The sequence below is a fragment of the Manis javanica genome, chromosome 12, assembly GCF_040802235.1.
Source record: "Manis javanica isolate MJ-LG chromosome 12, MJ_LKY, whole genome shotgun sequence".
Classification (NCBI taxonomy): domain Eukaryota; kingdom Metazoa; phylum Chordata; class Mammalia; order Pholidota; family Manidae; genus Manis; species Manis javanica.
Window position 1 is genome coordinate 86,254,642 of NC_133167.1, and position 17,824 is coordinate 86,272,465.

At 34.0% G+C, this 17,824-nt stretch overlaps 1 protein-coding gene across 8 annotated transcripts in view; it reads left to right on the forward strand.

Moving 5' to 3' along the window:
- Positions 1 to 11,159, forward strand: part of ADAM32 (ADAM metallopeptidase domain 32) — a 132,323-nt gene extending 121,164 nt beyond the window's left edge. For all 8 annotated transcript variants that reach the window (XM_073218973.1, XM_073218975.1, XM_073218974.1 and 5 more), the window contains 2 exons: positions 7,976 to 8,018; positions 8,777 to 11,159. Coding sequence is in view for 2 of the 8 variants with exons in the window: in XM_017667646.3 (XP_017523135.3) it covers positions 7,976 to 8,018; positions 8,777 to 8,783 (50 nt within the window). In the remaining 6 variants the exon portion in view is untranslated. The remainder of the gene's footprint in view (positions 1 to 7,975; positions 8,019 to 8,776) is intronic.
- The last annotated feature ends 6,665 nt before the right edge of the window (positions 11,160 to 17,824 follow it).

Sequence of the window (17,824 nt, forward strand, 5' to 3'; positions counted from 1 at the left end):
AAAAATATAGGCAAAAATCTCTTGAACATAAACATGAGTAACTTACTTCTTCATGAACATATCTCCCCGGGCAAGGGAAACAAAAACAAAAATGAACAAGTGGGGACCATATCAAACTTAAAAGCTTCTTTGCTGCAAAGAGCACCATCAGTAGAACAAAAAGATATCCTACAGTGTGGGAGGATATATTCATAAATGACATCCGATAAGGGGGTTGACATCCAAAGAGCTCATGCACCTCAACAAACAAAAAGCAAGTAATCCAGTAAAAAAATGGGCAGAGGATCTGAACAGACACTACTCCAAAGAAGAAATTCAGATGGCCAACAAACAAATGAAATGATGCTCCACACTGCAAGTCATCAAAGAAATGCAAATTAAAACCACAATGAGATATCACCTCACACCAGTAAGGATGGCCAACATCCAAAAGAGAAACAACAAGTGTTGACACCCACTGCTGGTGGGAATGTAAATTAGTTCAACCATTGTGGAAAGCAGTATGGGGCTTCCTCAAAAAGTCAAAATAGAAATACCATTTGACCCAGGAATTCCACTCCTAGGAATGTACCCTAAGAATGCAGGATCTCCATTTGAAAAAGACATATGCACCCCTATGTTTATCGCAGCACTATTTACAATAGCCAAGAAATGGAAGCAACCTAAGTGTCCATCAGTAGATGAATGGATAAAGATGTGGCACATGTACACAATGGAATATTATTCAGCCATAAGAAGAAAACAAATCCTACAATTTGCATTATGGATGGAGCTAGAGGGTATTATGCTCAGTGAAATAAGCCAGGCGGAGAAAGACAAGTATCAAACGATTTCACTCATCTGTGTAGTATAAGGACAAAGCAAAAACTGAAGGAACAAAACAGCAGCAGACTCACAGAACCCAAGAATGGACTAACAGTTACCGAAGGGAAAGGGACTGGGGAGGATGGATGGGAAGGGAGGGATAAGGGGGGAAAGGAGGCATTACGATTAGCACACATAATGTAGGGGTGGGACACGGGGAAGGCAATAAAACAGAGAAGACAAGTAGTGACTCTATAGCATCTTACTATGCTGATGGACAGTGACTGTAATGGGGTTTGTGGTGGGGACTTGATAATGGGGGGAGTCTAGGAACCATAATGTTGTTCATGTAATTTGTACATTAATGATGCAAAAAAACCTCTCTGGGTAAAGTCTTCAGAAGGCCAATTTTTAATTCAGCTTGTAACAAATTTTTATTTTTAAAATAGTAATTCAGACGCAAAGTCACTGAACAGGGCAAGAAACCTATTTGCCCACTGCTGGTAACAAACAAATGTTAATATTTTTAAACAAATACAAATATTAAAACAAAACAAATACAAAACAATAACAAATGTTAATGTTTAATTCCCTTATGAAATAAACAATTACATTACAGCTGCAATTCCCTTCTAGTATTATCTGCCCCCATTGCAGAGAAAAACCTGTATACTGAAAGTTGGTGTGATTCCAGATTTTTACTATGTAGGGCTATGTCCCTGTGCCATATCTAGAATTATATGTAATTTTAATATTTATACTTTCCCTATAGATATATTTCTTCTTCTAATTCTAAATTTTGTTTATATGGTTTTTCCTTTTTCCCTTTTTCTTTTTCATGGGCAATCTTCTTAGAGGTTTTTCTATTTTATTAGTAACTTTAAAGATGTAACTTTTGGTTTTGTTGAAATTTTTATACTTTGTGTTTATTAATTAAACTTATGTTTTGCTCTTTTCTTCCTTTCTGCACTCTTTATCTTTGCTATGTCTTAATTCAAGCTTTCTTGAGTGTAATGCTTAGTTTATTAATTTTCAGTCTTTCTTATTTTCTAATATATGCTTTTAAACCTAAAACTTTCTCCCTATATGTCATTTCATGTACACTGTCTAGTTTTTAAGATTTATTGATTTCAGTTAGAAAAATTAGAAACTTCCAGTGTGATTTGTTGTTTAAGTCATGAATAAATTTTAGTCCTTAGTTTCCAATTAGAAGATTTACTTTGTTGCTGTAAAAATCATTTCCCAATGTTATTATCTTGTTGGGAGAGACTTGTCTCTATGATTTAGACTCTTTGAGTATTGAAACCAGAAAGGAAGCTAATTTTTGTAAAAATATTTGATATTATATGCTTCAATTATTGTGCCATGGTAGGTTTGTTTCTTTGTTTTTAGAACAAATTTTTTAATTGTGTTGTTTTGAATCATCTTTACACTTACTTGGTTTTTTCTTGTCTGCTTACCAAGTTGCTCTTTGAGAGTCAGACTTACCCAGTACATCTTTTTTCATCCCTTATTCTTCTTTGCTTAATGTATGATGGTATGTATTTAGACTGAAATGTATCTAAATATTATTTTTTTCCTATTTATCTTTATTTTGGGCATTTTTTCTTTTTCCCAAAGTCCATTTTCTTTTTTTCTACTTGAAGTATATTTGGTATACAATCTTAAAGTTTCAAGTATACAACATGGTGGTTCAACAGTTTATTAAATTCTCACCCCCTCTAGTGTGGTTACTCTCTGTCAACATAGAAAGATGTTATAGAATCATTGGCTCTCTTCTCCATGCTGCCCTACTATCCCTGTGACTAACTTATATTGAGAATCTTTGGGCCCCTTTATCCTCCTTACCCTCCTTACCCACCCACCACAACCCCTCCCCCATGGTAACCACCAGACACTTCTAGGGTCTATGAGTCTACTTCTATTTTGTTCATTTTGTTTTGTTTTATTTTAGTTTCCACAAGTAAGTGAGATCATATGGTGTTTGTCTTTCTCTGCTTGGCTTATTTTACTTAGCATAATACCCTGTAGCTCCATCCATGTTGTTATAAATGGCAGGATTTCTTTCTTTTTTATGGGTGAATAATATACCATGCTGTTTATGTACCACATTTTTATTCATTCATCTATTGATGGACACTTTGGTTGCTTCCATACTTGGCTATTTTAAATAATATAGTGATAAACATATGGGTATATATGTCTTTTTTATTATGAATTAGGGATTTTGCTTTCTTAAGGTAAATATTCCTAGAAGTAGAATTACTGAGTCTATGGCATTTCTGTTTTTTGTTTTTTTGAGGAAGCTCCATACTTCTTTCTGTATTGGCTGCACCAATTTATATTCCCATCAGCAGTGCAGGATGGTTCCCATTTCTCTGCATCCTCACTAACACTTGTTATTTCTTGTCTTTTGGATAGTGGCAATTCTGCCTGGTATGAAGTGATACCTCATTGTGGTTTTTATTTGCATTGCCCAAGGGATTAATGATGTGGAACATCTTTTCATGTGCTTGTTGGCCATCTGTATTTTTTTCTTTGGAGAAATGTCTATTCAGGTCCTCCACCAATTTGTTAATCGGGTTATTTGTTTTTTGGGTGTTGACGTGTATGAGCTCTTTATATATTTTGGATGTTAACCTCTTATCAGATAAATCATTTATGAATATATTCTCCCATACTGTAGATTGCCTTTTTGTTCTGCTGATCATGCCCTTTGCTGTACAGAAGCTTTTAAGTTTGATGTAGTCCCATCTGTTCATTTTTTATTTCCCTTGCCCGAGGATATGTGTCCAGAAAAAAATTCCTCATGCTTAAGTTCAGGAGATTTTTGCCTAAGTGCTCTTCTATGAGTTTCATAGTTTCATGTCTGACATTTAGGTCTTTAATCCATTTCAAGTTTACTTTTGTGTATGGAGTTAGACAATAATCCAGTTTCATTCTCTTACAGCTGCCTAGTTTTCCAACACCAATTATTGAAGAGGCCATCTTTTCCCCATTGTATATTCATGGCTCCTTTATTATATATTAATTGACCATAAATGTGTGGGTTTATATCTGGATTCTCTATTCTGTTCCATTGATCTATGGGTCTGTTCTTGTGCCAGCCAAATTTTTTGCTTACAGTGGCTTTGTAGTAAAGCTTGAAGTCAGGGAGTGTAACCCCCCCAGCTTTGTTCTTCTTTCTCAGGATTGCTTTGGCTATTCATGGTCTTTTGTGAGTCATGAATTTTGGGATTATTAGCTCTAGTTCATTGAAAATTGCCATTGGTGTTTTGATGGGGATTGCATTGAATCTGTAGATTGCTTTAGGCAGGATGGCCATTTTGACAGTAGTAATTCTTCCTATCCATGAGCATGGGATGTGTTTCCATTTATTAGTTTCTTTTTTAATTTCTCTCATGAGTGTCTTGTAATTTTAAGAGTATAAGTCTTTCACCTCCTTGGTTAGGTTTATTCCTAGGAATTTTATTCTTTTTGATGCAATTGTAAATAGAATTGTTTTCCTGATTTCTCTTTCTGCTAGTTCATTGTTAGTATATAGGAACACAAGAGATTTCCATGTATTAATTTTGCATCCTGCAACTTTGCTGAACCCAGTTATTCTAATAGTTTTTTGGTGGAGTTTAGGGTTTTCTATATATAGCATCACGTCATCCTCAAAGACAGTTTAACTTCTTCCTTATCAATTTGGATGCCTTTTATTTCTTTATTTGTATAATTGCTGTGACTAGGACCTCCAGTACTATGCTGAGGCAAAGCGTTGAGAATGAACATCCTTCTCTTTGTCCTGATATTAGAGGAAAAACTTTCAGCTTTTTGCCATTGAGTATGATGTTAGCTGTGGGCTTGGTGTTTATGGGCTTATTATGCTGAGGTGTGTTGCCTCTATACCCATTTTGTTGAGAGTTTTTTTTTTTTTTTATCATGAATGGATGTTGAATTTTGTCAAATGATTTTTCTAGCAACTTTTGAAATGATCATATGGTTTTTCTGCTTTTTTTGTTAATGTGGTGTATCATACTGATTGATTTATGGGTATTATACCATCCTTGCATCCCTGGAATAAATCCCACTTGGTCATGGTGAATGATCTTTTTGATGTATTTTTTAATTCAGTTTGCCAATATGTTGTTGAGAATCTTTGCATCTATCTTCATCTGTGATATTGTCCTATAATTTTCTTTTTTTTTTGTATTGCCTGGTTTTGGTATTAGAGTGATGTTGCCCTCATAGAATGAATTTGGTAGTGTTCTCTCCTCTTCTACTTTTTGGAATACTTTAAGAAGGATGCTCTTCTTTAAAGGTTGGAAAAAATGCAGCTGTGAGGCCATCTGGTACTGGACTTTTGTTTGTTGGTAGTTTTTTGATTACTAATTGGTCTGTTCAGATTTTCTGCTCCTTCCTGGGACTCTCTTAGAATTTTTCTAGGAATTTGTCCATTTCTTCTAGGTTATCCAATTTATTGGCAAATAATATTTCATAAAATTCCCTAGTAAATTTTTGTTTTTCTGTGGTGTCAGTTTTGACTATTCCTTCTTCATTTCTGATTTTGTTTATGTGTTTACTTTCTCTTTTTTTTGCTAAGTCTGTCTAATGGTTTGTCTATTTTGTTTATCTTCTTAAAGAACCAACTTTTGGCTTCATAAATTTTTTTCTATTTTACTCTTCTCTATTTTATTTATTTCTGCTCTTTTATTATGTCTGTCTTTATTTCTCTGGAATAGAAAGGGGAGATGGACCCATCAATTTAGTCTGCTAGATTGTCCAGAAGTAAATGTGAGTTTTAATTTGCAAAAAGTGGTAATTTACATACTTATCAGTGAGTAAAAAAGGCCAATGAACTTGGAGTGTGAAGGCCAAACTTACCTACTGTGCTTAAAAGCAATAAAGAAAAAAAATACGTCTCTGCTACCTTGATACTTTTCCCCAATAAAAGGTTTAAATTTCACCCTATATGTTGCAGTTGGTGTTGGGTAAATAAGAATGCTGCTTTTTGACATGTCCCAGGTGTTCAGAGAGTTAATTTTAGTATAAGATATCCTGATCTTCATTCTTAAAGTATGTAAGTTCCTTAGTATTAACTTGTAGGCATTTTTATTTTGATTTAGAATCAGATCGGAAAGTAGTGCCCAAACAGATACCAGCAGGTTTAGTAACTTAGGACGTGTTTCTTATAAATAAGTATATATTGAAAATATGAATGAACAAATAATTGTTTAATATTTTTTTGAAAGCTGCAATTGACAATGTACTTCAGTAACAACAACTTATTACTATTTCCCATTGTGGGAATGAATATTAACTAAGTAAATTCAGCTTTGTTCTTCAGTAACTCAGTTTGTATTGATCACCTGTGCCTTTGATACATAGGAAAAAAATCAGTTAAATCCAATAAGAGGAGAAGATATTTATAATTATTTTGTGGAACTAACTCATAAGCAGGGCAATTTTGCATCCTTTATGATGGGCTACCCAAAGAGAAATAGTACTTTTTTGTTCAGATTTCATTTACACTCATAAACTCAGTATCAACAAGAGTGATTGATTACTGCATTTAGGATTTTATCTAAGAGACAGTCTCATAAATACACTACAGTTCTGCATTTCCCACAGCCCCCTAATAGCCCACAATTGCGTTAACAAGTTTTGAATTCTTTTAAAATAGTTTCCCGTGCTCCAAGTTGTGGCCTTGTGATCCTTCCAAAGTCCAAATATTTGCTGGTCTGCTCACCTTCCTTTCTCCTTGTAGAGTTTTAGTTTTCTTGTACTTGGGCATTTTTTCTTCACATGTCTTCCTTTAGTTTCATTCAATCCACCTGTGTTTCAGAATATACTTTATGTCCACAGGTTAAGATTTCAGGCTACACCACAGCCTTACACAGTTTCTGTCCTCCCTGATGAGTCCAACCCCTCCATTAGGGGAAGCTCTGGCATTTTCACATCCTTCATTCTCTCTGTTGTTTTTGGATGTCTCCCGATATAATCACCCTTTTATAGACCTTAGTTACCTTCTCCAAACTGAGTATGAAGAAAAGAGCTGTTTTTCTTTATTGTCTCCTTTCTCTGTCACTAGTGCCAAGAGATCAACCTTCTGCTTACCTAGAGGCATTATTTTCCCTCAATACTCTGAAGTCACTTGAGGGTAGTGGCCATGTGTATTTTGCTAACTTATGGTTAGCACCTAGCAGAGTAAATGCTCACTAAATAGTTATTTAGTGAATGAGTGGTTACTCTGGAACTTATACACATAATTAATGTCATAACTACTTCAAGTGTCCCCTCACATTATCTCTCATTATAGACTGTCATTCACATAATCATCAGTAAGTGGTGCTAACTAGATTAAGGGATAATCAAGGGCATTACCCAAAGAAGAGTGTATCTTGTGTTTGAAGGGAGTAATTTGGACATTGATGCTTTAGTCTGGCTTATATTTAGCATATGCCAGAAAAGCATTCTTGGATTCTTCTTTCATTTAAATTAATAAGCTAGGCAGACATAGTTGCTGTGCTTTACTGTTAGAATATCCATTATATTTTCTTTTTAGTCCCTGTTTCTTAAAAACTTTTATTTTCAGTATTTTTTTTTAAATAGGAAAGCTCATAGGAGATGTTGGTAGGATCAACTCCTTGGGTAAACACTAACAAAACAAGATTTTTTTTTAAAGCTGGAAATTTAATGGGTTGTACATGTCAGTAGACTCACAAGTCTAGATACACAAATACCTTTATTGGTTTGGGAGAAACTAACTCTATTAAACAGGGGTGTTTTGTGGTCATAGTAGGAAAAATTAGTGCCAGTTTTGAAGATATAGCAGTTAGGGAAAGGGTGGGAAAGGTAGAATTATGCCACTCATCACTGAATTCCCTCACTAATCTTACTTTTTTGTCAATTAACCTTGCTTAATTTGTCTTGAGTCTATTCTTTCTCTCATTTTGGGGGGCATCAGAAATAAGAGATCTGTGGATATAAAAATTTGAAAAGACCTCTAGGAATTTGATTTTGACTTTTGGTAATAATTAGACTAATAATTATTGCAGATAGAAATTCAGCAGATATTTCTTTTTTTTAACAATTTTAAAAGGAAGGAGGAAGAAACTGTCCTAAAAAATATAACTGTCAGATTGCATTGTATCAAACTGAAAGTCTTATTTTCTTGTTTATTTAGATCCGAATCAAAGAAAAGCACCCGAACACATGACAGTAGGCAAGTAAGTACATTAGAAGGCATTTATTCCTAAATATGTCTGAAATTAAAATAAAATTCATAATCCACAATTAACTCCCAAATATTTATTGGGTAAATGAATTAGTAAAATGCTGCACTAAAGCAATGTATTAACCTTGTCATCAATTAATATTTAAATCACTTAGTCTTTTTTCTTCCATTTAGTAAATTTCTCTTAAGTTTGTTGGGAACTTGCTCTTGTAGATAGAATGAAATTTAAAAGTTGAATCTAATAAGATACAAGATATATAAATTATTCTCTAAAATGGATTTATAATCAGGGGCACTTTATTTCCTTGGGCATTTTAGGCACAATACTTAAGCCTATGAGTTTCCAAGTGCCAAAAACAAAACACTTTTTACAACATGAAACACCAAAACTGATTGGCTGCAAGGTATAGAAATAGTAAAATTAATATGTACTTTAATTCCTAAAAAAATGCAAAGGCTTAACTTCATTATATTCATGAATATTTTATCATATGTGGGGAAAACATTAGATTTTCTCTTTTGCAAGTATTTCTGATGATGGTTCCTCAGAAATGACAGAATTGCAGAATAAATCAATTACAGCCAAATAATTTCACAAACAAAATTGTAAAAATTCTTTCTAGAATTCTTTTTCTTCTGACATGAATTTTTTGCTTGGCAGCACCCCAATTGTTTGTATGTTTTACAGTGGAAGAGAATTTGTTTGCTCTCAGTACTCTTAAGCATGTGTGTCTTTGTTCTCTTCCACAGTAACTAGTAACTCCTTGAGAAGGCAATGGATATCACCGAGGGTCCTGCTGAGGAATGACAATTCTGCCCTTGGTCACAGCCGAAGAAACAATAAACCAAGTGTGGAGCAATTTGCATGCGTGTCTGTTTTTCTGTCTTCCTCCACCCATGAGCTGCTGTTCTGCCCCTTTAGGCTCCTAAGGAACGGCCCTCTCAATTCAGGCAACTCCATCCCCACCCAGCTCCCTGAGCTCTTCTCTGCAGCTCTGCCACCATCCGCTCAGGTTTACTGCCTGGGCCCACATACTGGGAATCTCCATCAACTGCCCTTAGGATGGGATTTGGGTGGTGGCCCCTGTTCCTCCTCCTGGTCCTTCTCGCTGGACCTAGCTGGGTGCATGCAGGTCTTAGCTAATACAGAGATTTACCTACCCCTCCCCACAGCCCTGACCCAGTTTTCAGAGGGAGGCTGTATTTGCTCTAGGGACTTGCTCTACTTGACCACCTAGGACTCTGCTTCACCTACTGTCTTTCTCTTCCCCTTAGCCAGGTGACCTGCAGGGTGAATCCCAGAAGACAGAAGGACCCAGAGAACTTGGGTTTGGGTCTCAGGAGGAAAGATTAATCTCTTATCAGATTTTGGTAGGAGGATTGATAAACTGAGTTAGGAAAAGGTCACCTTATAGTTTCTGAGAGTTTGTATAAAACTGTTCAGTTTTTCAATTAAATATTTTAATTTAAGATTCACTAATGAAGCAGCAGTTCTCTTTGTGGGAGGATTTTGAATTATTGATTGAATTTAACAGGGGACTATTTAGATTTTCCATTTATTCTTGCGAGTAGTTTTTTCAAGTATTGTAATCTTAGAGGAGTTTATCCATTTCATTTAATGGTCAATCTTTTGGCATGAAGTTGGGCTTAATACCTATTTTTATGTCTGTGGGATCTGTAGTTATGTCCTCTCTTTGAATCCAAATCATGGTGGTACTCCCCTGTCTCTGATCAGTCTGGATAAGAGTTTTTCCATTTAACCTACTCATCTCTTCAGACCACATCTTGGCTTTTCATTGTTTTCTGCCTTATTGTTTTGTTCTTTTCCTAGCTTCTTGAGGTAAAAGTTTTAGATCATTGATTGTAAACATTTTCTAACTTGTTTAAAAATATAAAATTGCTCTATATAATTCTTCAGCTTATTTCATGAATTTGACGTTTTGTTTTCATTATTCTTTTTAAAAATTTTGATCTCTGTATTATGGGCTCCTTAAAAGTGAGTTGTTTAATTTCCAAATATTTGTATACTTTCAGTTTAATTTTATTGGTTCCTAGTTAATTCAGCCATGGTCCGAGAATGTACTTACATGATTTTATTTCTTCGGATTTATTGTGTTTTGCTTAGATCCAGCCTGTGGTCTATTTTGTTCAATGTTCCATGTGAACTAAAAACATGTACATTTTGTATTTGTTGTATATGTAAGTGTCAATTAAGTTTGTTAATGTTTTAAAAATCCTCTTACTGGTTTTTCCCCCTGTTCTGTCATTTCCTAAGAGAGGTGTGTTAAAGTTGCCAGTTATTATTGTTGATATGTTGTTTGTTTTAGGCATATTATTTGTATTTTCATGTATTATAAAATTATATCTTAGTGCACTTAGGACTGTTGTTTTCCTGATGAACTGACCCTTTATCATTATATAATTCTCCTTTTTATCTCTAGTAATACTCTAAGTCTTAGTCTTACTTTTTATGATATTAATATAACCATACCAGCTTTTTTAAAGTTTCCCTTTGCATGGGGCTATTTTTTTTAATCATTTTACTTCCAATATATCTTTCCTTATAATTTATGATGCATCTCATGTTAACAGCATACAGCTGTGTCTTGTACTTTTTTAAAATCCAGTTGGGCAATGTTTTTATCTTTTTTTTAATTAAAGTATAGTTACATACAATATTATATTAGTTTCAGGTATACAACACAGTGATTAGACAATTAGTAAGTCCTTACATATCAATAATTACTCTTAATAAATGGATTGAATTCTGTAATCAAGAAGACACAGAGTACCTGAATGGATAAAAAAAAAAAAAAGAACCACTTAAATGCTGCCTTTGAGATTCACTTCAGGCTTACAGACACACATAAATTCAAAATTAAGGGATAGAAAAAGATATTCCATGCAAGTGGAAACCAAAATATATCAGGAATAGCTATACCCATATTAGGCAAAATAGACTTAAAGCCAAAAATGGTAATAAGAGACAAAGGTCATTTTATAATGATAAAGAGATCAACTCATCAAGAAGATATAAAATGTAAATATGTATGCACCAAACACTGGAGCACCTAAATATGTTAAACAAATACTAACAGATATGAAGTAAGAAATAAACAATAATACAATGATAGTAGAGGGGACTTCAGTATCCTACTTTCAGCAACGGCTGGATCATCTAGACAGAAAATCAATAAGAAAATATTGGATTTGAACCATACTTTAGACCAATTTGACCTAATATATATAGAACATTTCATCTAACAGCAGCAGAATACACATTCTTCTCAAGTGTGCATAGAACATTCTCCAGGTAGACCATATGTTTGACCATAACACAAGTCTTATTATAATTTTAAGAAGATTGAAATCATACAAGTATGAAACACAATAGCATGGAATTAGAAATCAGCAAGAGGAAAGCTGGAAAATTTACATAGACATGGAAATTAACACATTCCTGAACAATGGGTCAAAGAAGAAATCAAAAGAGAAATAAAAGAATATTGAAACAAATGAAAATGGAAATACAATATACCTATGTCTGCTGCAAAAGCACTGCTAAAGGGAAGTTTATAGCAATAAATACATATGTTAACAAAAAGAAAGATCTCAAACAACCTAACTTTATACCTCAAGGAACTAGATAAAAAGAACAAACTGTGCCCCAAGTTAGAAGGAGAAAGGAAAGAACAAAGATCAGAGTAAGAATAAATGAAATAGCAGAAAAACAATAGAAATGATTAACAAAACTGAGAGCTGATTTTTGAAAAGATAAACAAAATTGATGAAACTTTAGCTAGATTAAGAAAAAAGACAATTATAAATGAAAGAAGAATCATTATAATACTATAAAAATACAGAAGACACTATGAAAAACTATATGTGAACAATTGGTTGCCTAACAGAAATAAAGTTCTAGAAATATGGAACTTACCAAATGATTCATGAAGAAATAGAAAATATGAACAGATCAATTATGAATAAGGTAATTGAATCAGTAATTAAAAACCTCCAATGAGAAATCTCAGGACCAATTGGTTTTACTCGTGAATTCTACCAAACATTTAAAAAATACCAATGCCAATCCTTCTTGGACTTTTCCAAATAAACCAAAAACAAAAAAGAAGGAACTCTAACTCTATGAGGCCAATATTGCCCTGATATCAAAGCCAGATAAGGACACTACAAGGAAAGAAAACTACAGGCCAATATTCCTGATAAGCATATGCAGAAATGATTTTTAAAAAATAGCTAATCAAATTCAACAGTACGTTAAATGAATCATACACCATGATTAAGTAAGGGTTTATTTCTGGGATTCAAGGATGGTTCAATACAAATTAATAAATGTGATACACATCATTAATAGAATGAAAGACAAAATTATATGATCATCTTAATAGAGGCAGAAAAAGCATTTGACAAAATATGCCTTCATGTTAAAAACCCTCAACAAATTGAATATTTAAAAGGAACATATAATAAAGCCATATATGACAGACCTACACCTAATACACCCAACAGTGAAATGCTGAAAGACTCTCCTCTAATCAGGAACATGACAAGGGTGCCAAATCTCACTACTTTTATTCAACATAGTAGTGGGAATCCTAGCTAGAGCAATGAGTAAGATAAAGAAATAAAACCATCCATATCAGAAAGGAAGAAGTACTGCCTTTATTTGCAGATGATACAAATTTATACAAGAAAATCCTAAAGTTCACCCATAAAAACTCATAGAACTAATAAAAAATTCAACAAAGTTGCAGGATACAAAATCAACATACAGGGATTAGTTGCATTTTTACAAACTAACTGATATATCTAAAAAAAGAAAGGAAACAGTCCCATTCACAATGCCTTAGAACAATAACATACTTAGGAATAAATTTAACCAAGGAAATGAAAGATCTATACAATGAAAGCTATAAGACTTAGGTGAAAGAAATTGAAGATGACACAGATGAATGGAACGATAGTCCATGTCCATGGACCAGAACAACTATTGTTAAAATGTTCATTCTACCCAAAGCTATCTGTAGATTCAATCCAATCACTGTTGAAATTTTTTTCCAATGGCATTTTTTGCTGAAAGAGAGATACCCTAAAATGTTATAGAACCACAAAAGACAAAATAATCAAAGCTACCTGGGAAAGAACAAAGCTGGAGGCATCACACTTGCTGATTTCAAACTATACTACCATATATAGTGATCAAAACAGTATGGTACTGGCATAAATGTATGCACATAGATCAGTGGAATAGATCAAGGGCCCAGCAATAAACTCTTAAATGTATGATCCACTAGTATTTCACAAGGGAGCCAAGAATACTCAGTGGGGATAATAATAGTCTCCTCAATAAATGGTTTTGGGAGATATGGATAAAGTCACATGCAGAAAGATGAAATTGGACCCCTGTCTTACACCATTTATAAAAACTAACTCAAAATGGATTAAAGACTTAACGTAAGACCCAAAACTGCAAACTTTGTAGGAGAAAACATAGGGAAAAAAGTCTCCTTTACACAGGTCTTGGCAATGACATTTTGGTTTTGACAGCAAAAACACAACAGTCAAAAATAAGAGGGATGTATTAAACTAAAAACTTCTGTACAGCAAGAGAAACAACAAAATGAAAAGGTAATTTAAGGAAATAGAGGAAATACTTGTAAATCATATCTGTTAAAGGGTTAATATCCAAAATATATAAAGAGCTCATATAACTCAATAACAAAAAAATGACATTTAAAAATATTTTTTAAATGTTTAAAAATGGACAGAAGAACTGAATGGACCTTTTTCCAAAGAAGATATACAAATGCTCAACAGGTACATGAAAGGATGCTCAACATTCCAAGTGAAATACAATCAAATTTCCCTCAATTTGGAAATGCAAATCAAAACCACAATGAGATATCACCTCACACCTGTTAAAATGTTCATCGTCAAAAAGACAAGTGTTAGCAAGGATGTGGAGAAAAGGGAACTCTAGTGCACTGTTGGAGGCAATGTAAACTGGTGCAGCACCCATGGAAAACAGTATTGAGGTTCCTCACAATATTAAAAATAAGATTATAATATGATCCAGTAATCCCACTTCTGAGTATAAAAAGGGAATGAATGAAAAGAGGATCTCAAAAAGATATCTACACTTCCATGTTCATGCAGCATCATTCACAATAGGAAAAATGTGGAAACAACCTAAGTTAGTGTCCATCAATGGATTAATGGATAAAGATGTAATTAAATTATATATGATATATTCACCACAATGATATACTATTAAGCCATAAAAAGGAAGGAAATCCTGACATTTGTGATGACGTGTATGGATCTTGAAGGCATTCTGCTAAGTGAAATAAGTCAGACAGATGAAGAAAAATACTGTATGATATCTCTTATATGTGGAACCTAAGAAAGCTGAACTTAACAGAAATAGAGGGTAGAATGGTGCACAAATCTTAGTGTACAGCTCAATGAAACTCAATGAATTTTTGACATGTGTATACACTTATATGTAACCATAACCCCAATCAAGATACCAGACATTCTCATTAATTTTTTCTCTTTTCACCTATTTTGCCCACCCCCCTCCCACACCCCTATAGAAACCACCAGTCTGTTTTGTGTGTTCGTGAGTCAATTTCTGTTTTGTTTATTTATTTGTTTTGTATTTTAAATTACATATGTAAGTGAATTTATATGGTATCTTTTTCTGACTCATTTCACTTAGCATAATACCCTCTATGTCCATTTATGTTCTTGCATATGACAAGGTTTCATCCTTTTTTTTTTGTAGGTAATATTCCATTGTATATATGTGCCATGTCTTTTTTTATCCATTCATCTATCAATGGACATTTAGGTTGAGGTTGCATCCATATCTTGGGTATTGTAAGTATTGTGATAAACACACAAGAGCATATATCTTTTGGATTAATGATTTTGTTTTCTTTGGGTAAACTCCCAGAAGCAGATTGCTGGGTCATATGGTAGTTCTGTTTTTAGTTTCTTGAGAGACCTTCATAAGGCTTTCCATAGTGGCCGCACTGACTTACAGTCTCACCAGCAGTACACAAGGGCTCCCATTTCTCTACATCCTCGCCAACACTTGTTATTTTTTGTCTTGTTGATATTAGCTGCTCTGACTTGTATCGAGTGATTATCTCTTGGTTTTGACTTGCATTTCCCTGATGGTCACTATGTTCAGCGCCTTTTCACATGTTTGTTAGCAATCTGTATGTCTTTGGAAAGTGTCTACAGGTACTCTGCCTATTTTTTAACTGGATTATTTAGGGGTTTCTTGGTGTTGAGTTGTAGGGATTCCTTATATATTTTAGATGTTAACCCCTTATTGGATATAGCATTTGCAAATATATTCTCCCATACAGTAGGCTGCCTTTTCATTGTGTTTGTGGAATTTGTCTTTTAAAATATTCTGTTTCTATTCAGAAATGATAGTTTTCTAGTAATGGATTTGATTACTATGTAGGTATTGATTTTTTTCATTTAATTAGGATGATTTCACAAAAGTATACCAACAAGTGTTTCAGTAGTATGTACATATGGGAATACAGGCAAGCTTCTAATCTTGGCTCTTACAGGTAAACATTTGCAGGTCCCCCTCTCCTGCTTAATGGCCTATGGAGTAGAGCACAGGGGCACTTTGTACAGCTGGGTTGCCTGGCCTGCCTGGACCTCCAGCTTTGCCAACTTCAGACATGGAAATGCCACCCCAAAGCCACATAGCAGGTGCAAAATGTATTTTCCGAACAGGTATTATGGAATTGGGGGTAATGTAGCTCCTGCAGAATTGTCTGTAAACTGAATGAGAATTAGCACAAGTGAAACATACTTTTTGCGGATAGGATAGGGAGTAAGTGACCCATTGCAATCTATCTAACGTTAACAGGGCCAGTGATTTTTGGAACAGTAGGATACCTTGGACAAAAGATAATTTTAGTTAACTTCACACTCATGAGTTTCTTGAAGGTATTTTTATGCTGCTTTAGCCTGGGCCCATACAAAGGCAATATTCTTTTTCATGTTCATTTTAAGCACATTCTCACTTATTTGTTTTAAGGGTGTTTTAATGTGTTAGAGAAGCTATAGGCTTTTCATACACATGAACAGCATTGTTTGATATCAATGGAGATTTTGTAGGTATCCACATAGGAAATTACTCAATTCTGTCAGAAATGTCAGTGACTTGAATTTGTAGGAATTTGACCAGTTCAGTGCTGGTCACATTTCTCCACCCATTAGAATGCCAGATAAGACAGCTAAACCAGAAGGCACACAAAAATACTAGAGATCTATACGGATCAGGCCAGATGTTAACTATGGAGTCCAGGTAAATATTCCATGAGTACTGTCTTCACTTCTGTCCACTTGACTAGTTTCTGTCACCTTCCTCTAAGAGTATACACCGAGAAGCTAAGTTTGGAAGTGGGGGTGGTAGAGCCATCTGTAAGTTATTTAGCAGCTTGGAGGGAAGAAAAGAGTTCCTTTTAAGAGGGGAGGTTCCAAGGTACCAGCTATTTGTCATGTGGAGAGATTAACCTGGTTTGTCATTACAATGGCACTCTCATTTCTCATCTAACTTTATGGGTTTTCAGGTTGAACATGACCCAATTCCAATTGGACATTTGGGTTTCAGATGGACTTGGTAAAATTTGTGAGCCATTCTGTTTCAACTCAAATTAAATAAATGTCTAGAAATAGAAGGTCAAATTCAATCTGCACTACGGCAGAATCAAGGAGGCTATCCCTCTGTACCTTCTTGGAGACCTGCTAAAAATCATGCCACCACACGATTAGAGAATGACACCTAGGGAGTAAGATCTTAATCTGGTTAAGAGCTCAAAGGATTGGAGACATTAGTAGGCTATTTATTATAGGAAGAATTTCAAAGATGGCACTCTGAGATTCCTGCCCCCTATTATCTGATCAAACACTAATCTGAGGATTAATGAAGGGATTTTGAGATGTAATTAATGTTGTTAATCAGTGGATATTAAGTTAGAAGGTTATCTTGGGCACATGTGATTCTAAAGTCACAACTAAAAGAAAGAAAAATTTTAAAACTACATAGCTGCCAATGCCAATAAAGAAGGAAAGTGGAATAATAAAGAATGATCAGTCCTGAAGAAGGCAAGAAAGGAGAGAAAAACTTATAAAAAGGTCAAGTGAAATAGAATGTCAGTAGTAAGATGATGTATTACAACATATAATAGATAATATTACAACTACATCAGTAATTCTTTAATTTTAATTAGACTAAATGATCCACTTAAAATACAGTGTTTATCAATGTAATTGAAAACAAATATAAACTGAATTAACACTTATTCTTTGAAATTAGTTGAAATATTTTAAGACCTACCCTAGGATATGATCATTTGTAAATGTTCCATGGGTAGTTATGAAGAATGTGTGTTCTTTATAGTTGATTTAGAATTGTATGACTGTATATACTGATCAAGCTTATTTAAGTCATTCAGTTCTCTTGTATTTGTCTGTAAATTTTGTCTGCTTGATCTATCAATAAATATAAGATGTGTTTAAATCTCTGAATCTGATGATCCTTCTGCTAAGACAAGAAAGATTTCCCCCTATATTCCTAGCAATTTTTGTTAATATATTTTTAGGCTATTTAGTTATATAAACGTATGTTTAGAATCTCTCAAATTGAGGAAATTGTTATTTTTTGACATTTCCCCTCTACAGCCTAATATAATCTAAATATTTGATTCTGGTTTATTAGAAACATACATTCTCATGGTTCCATTC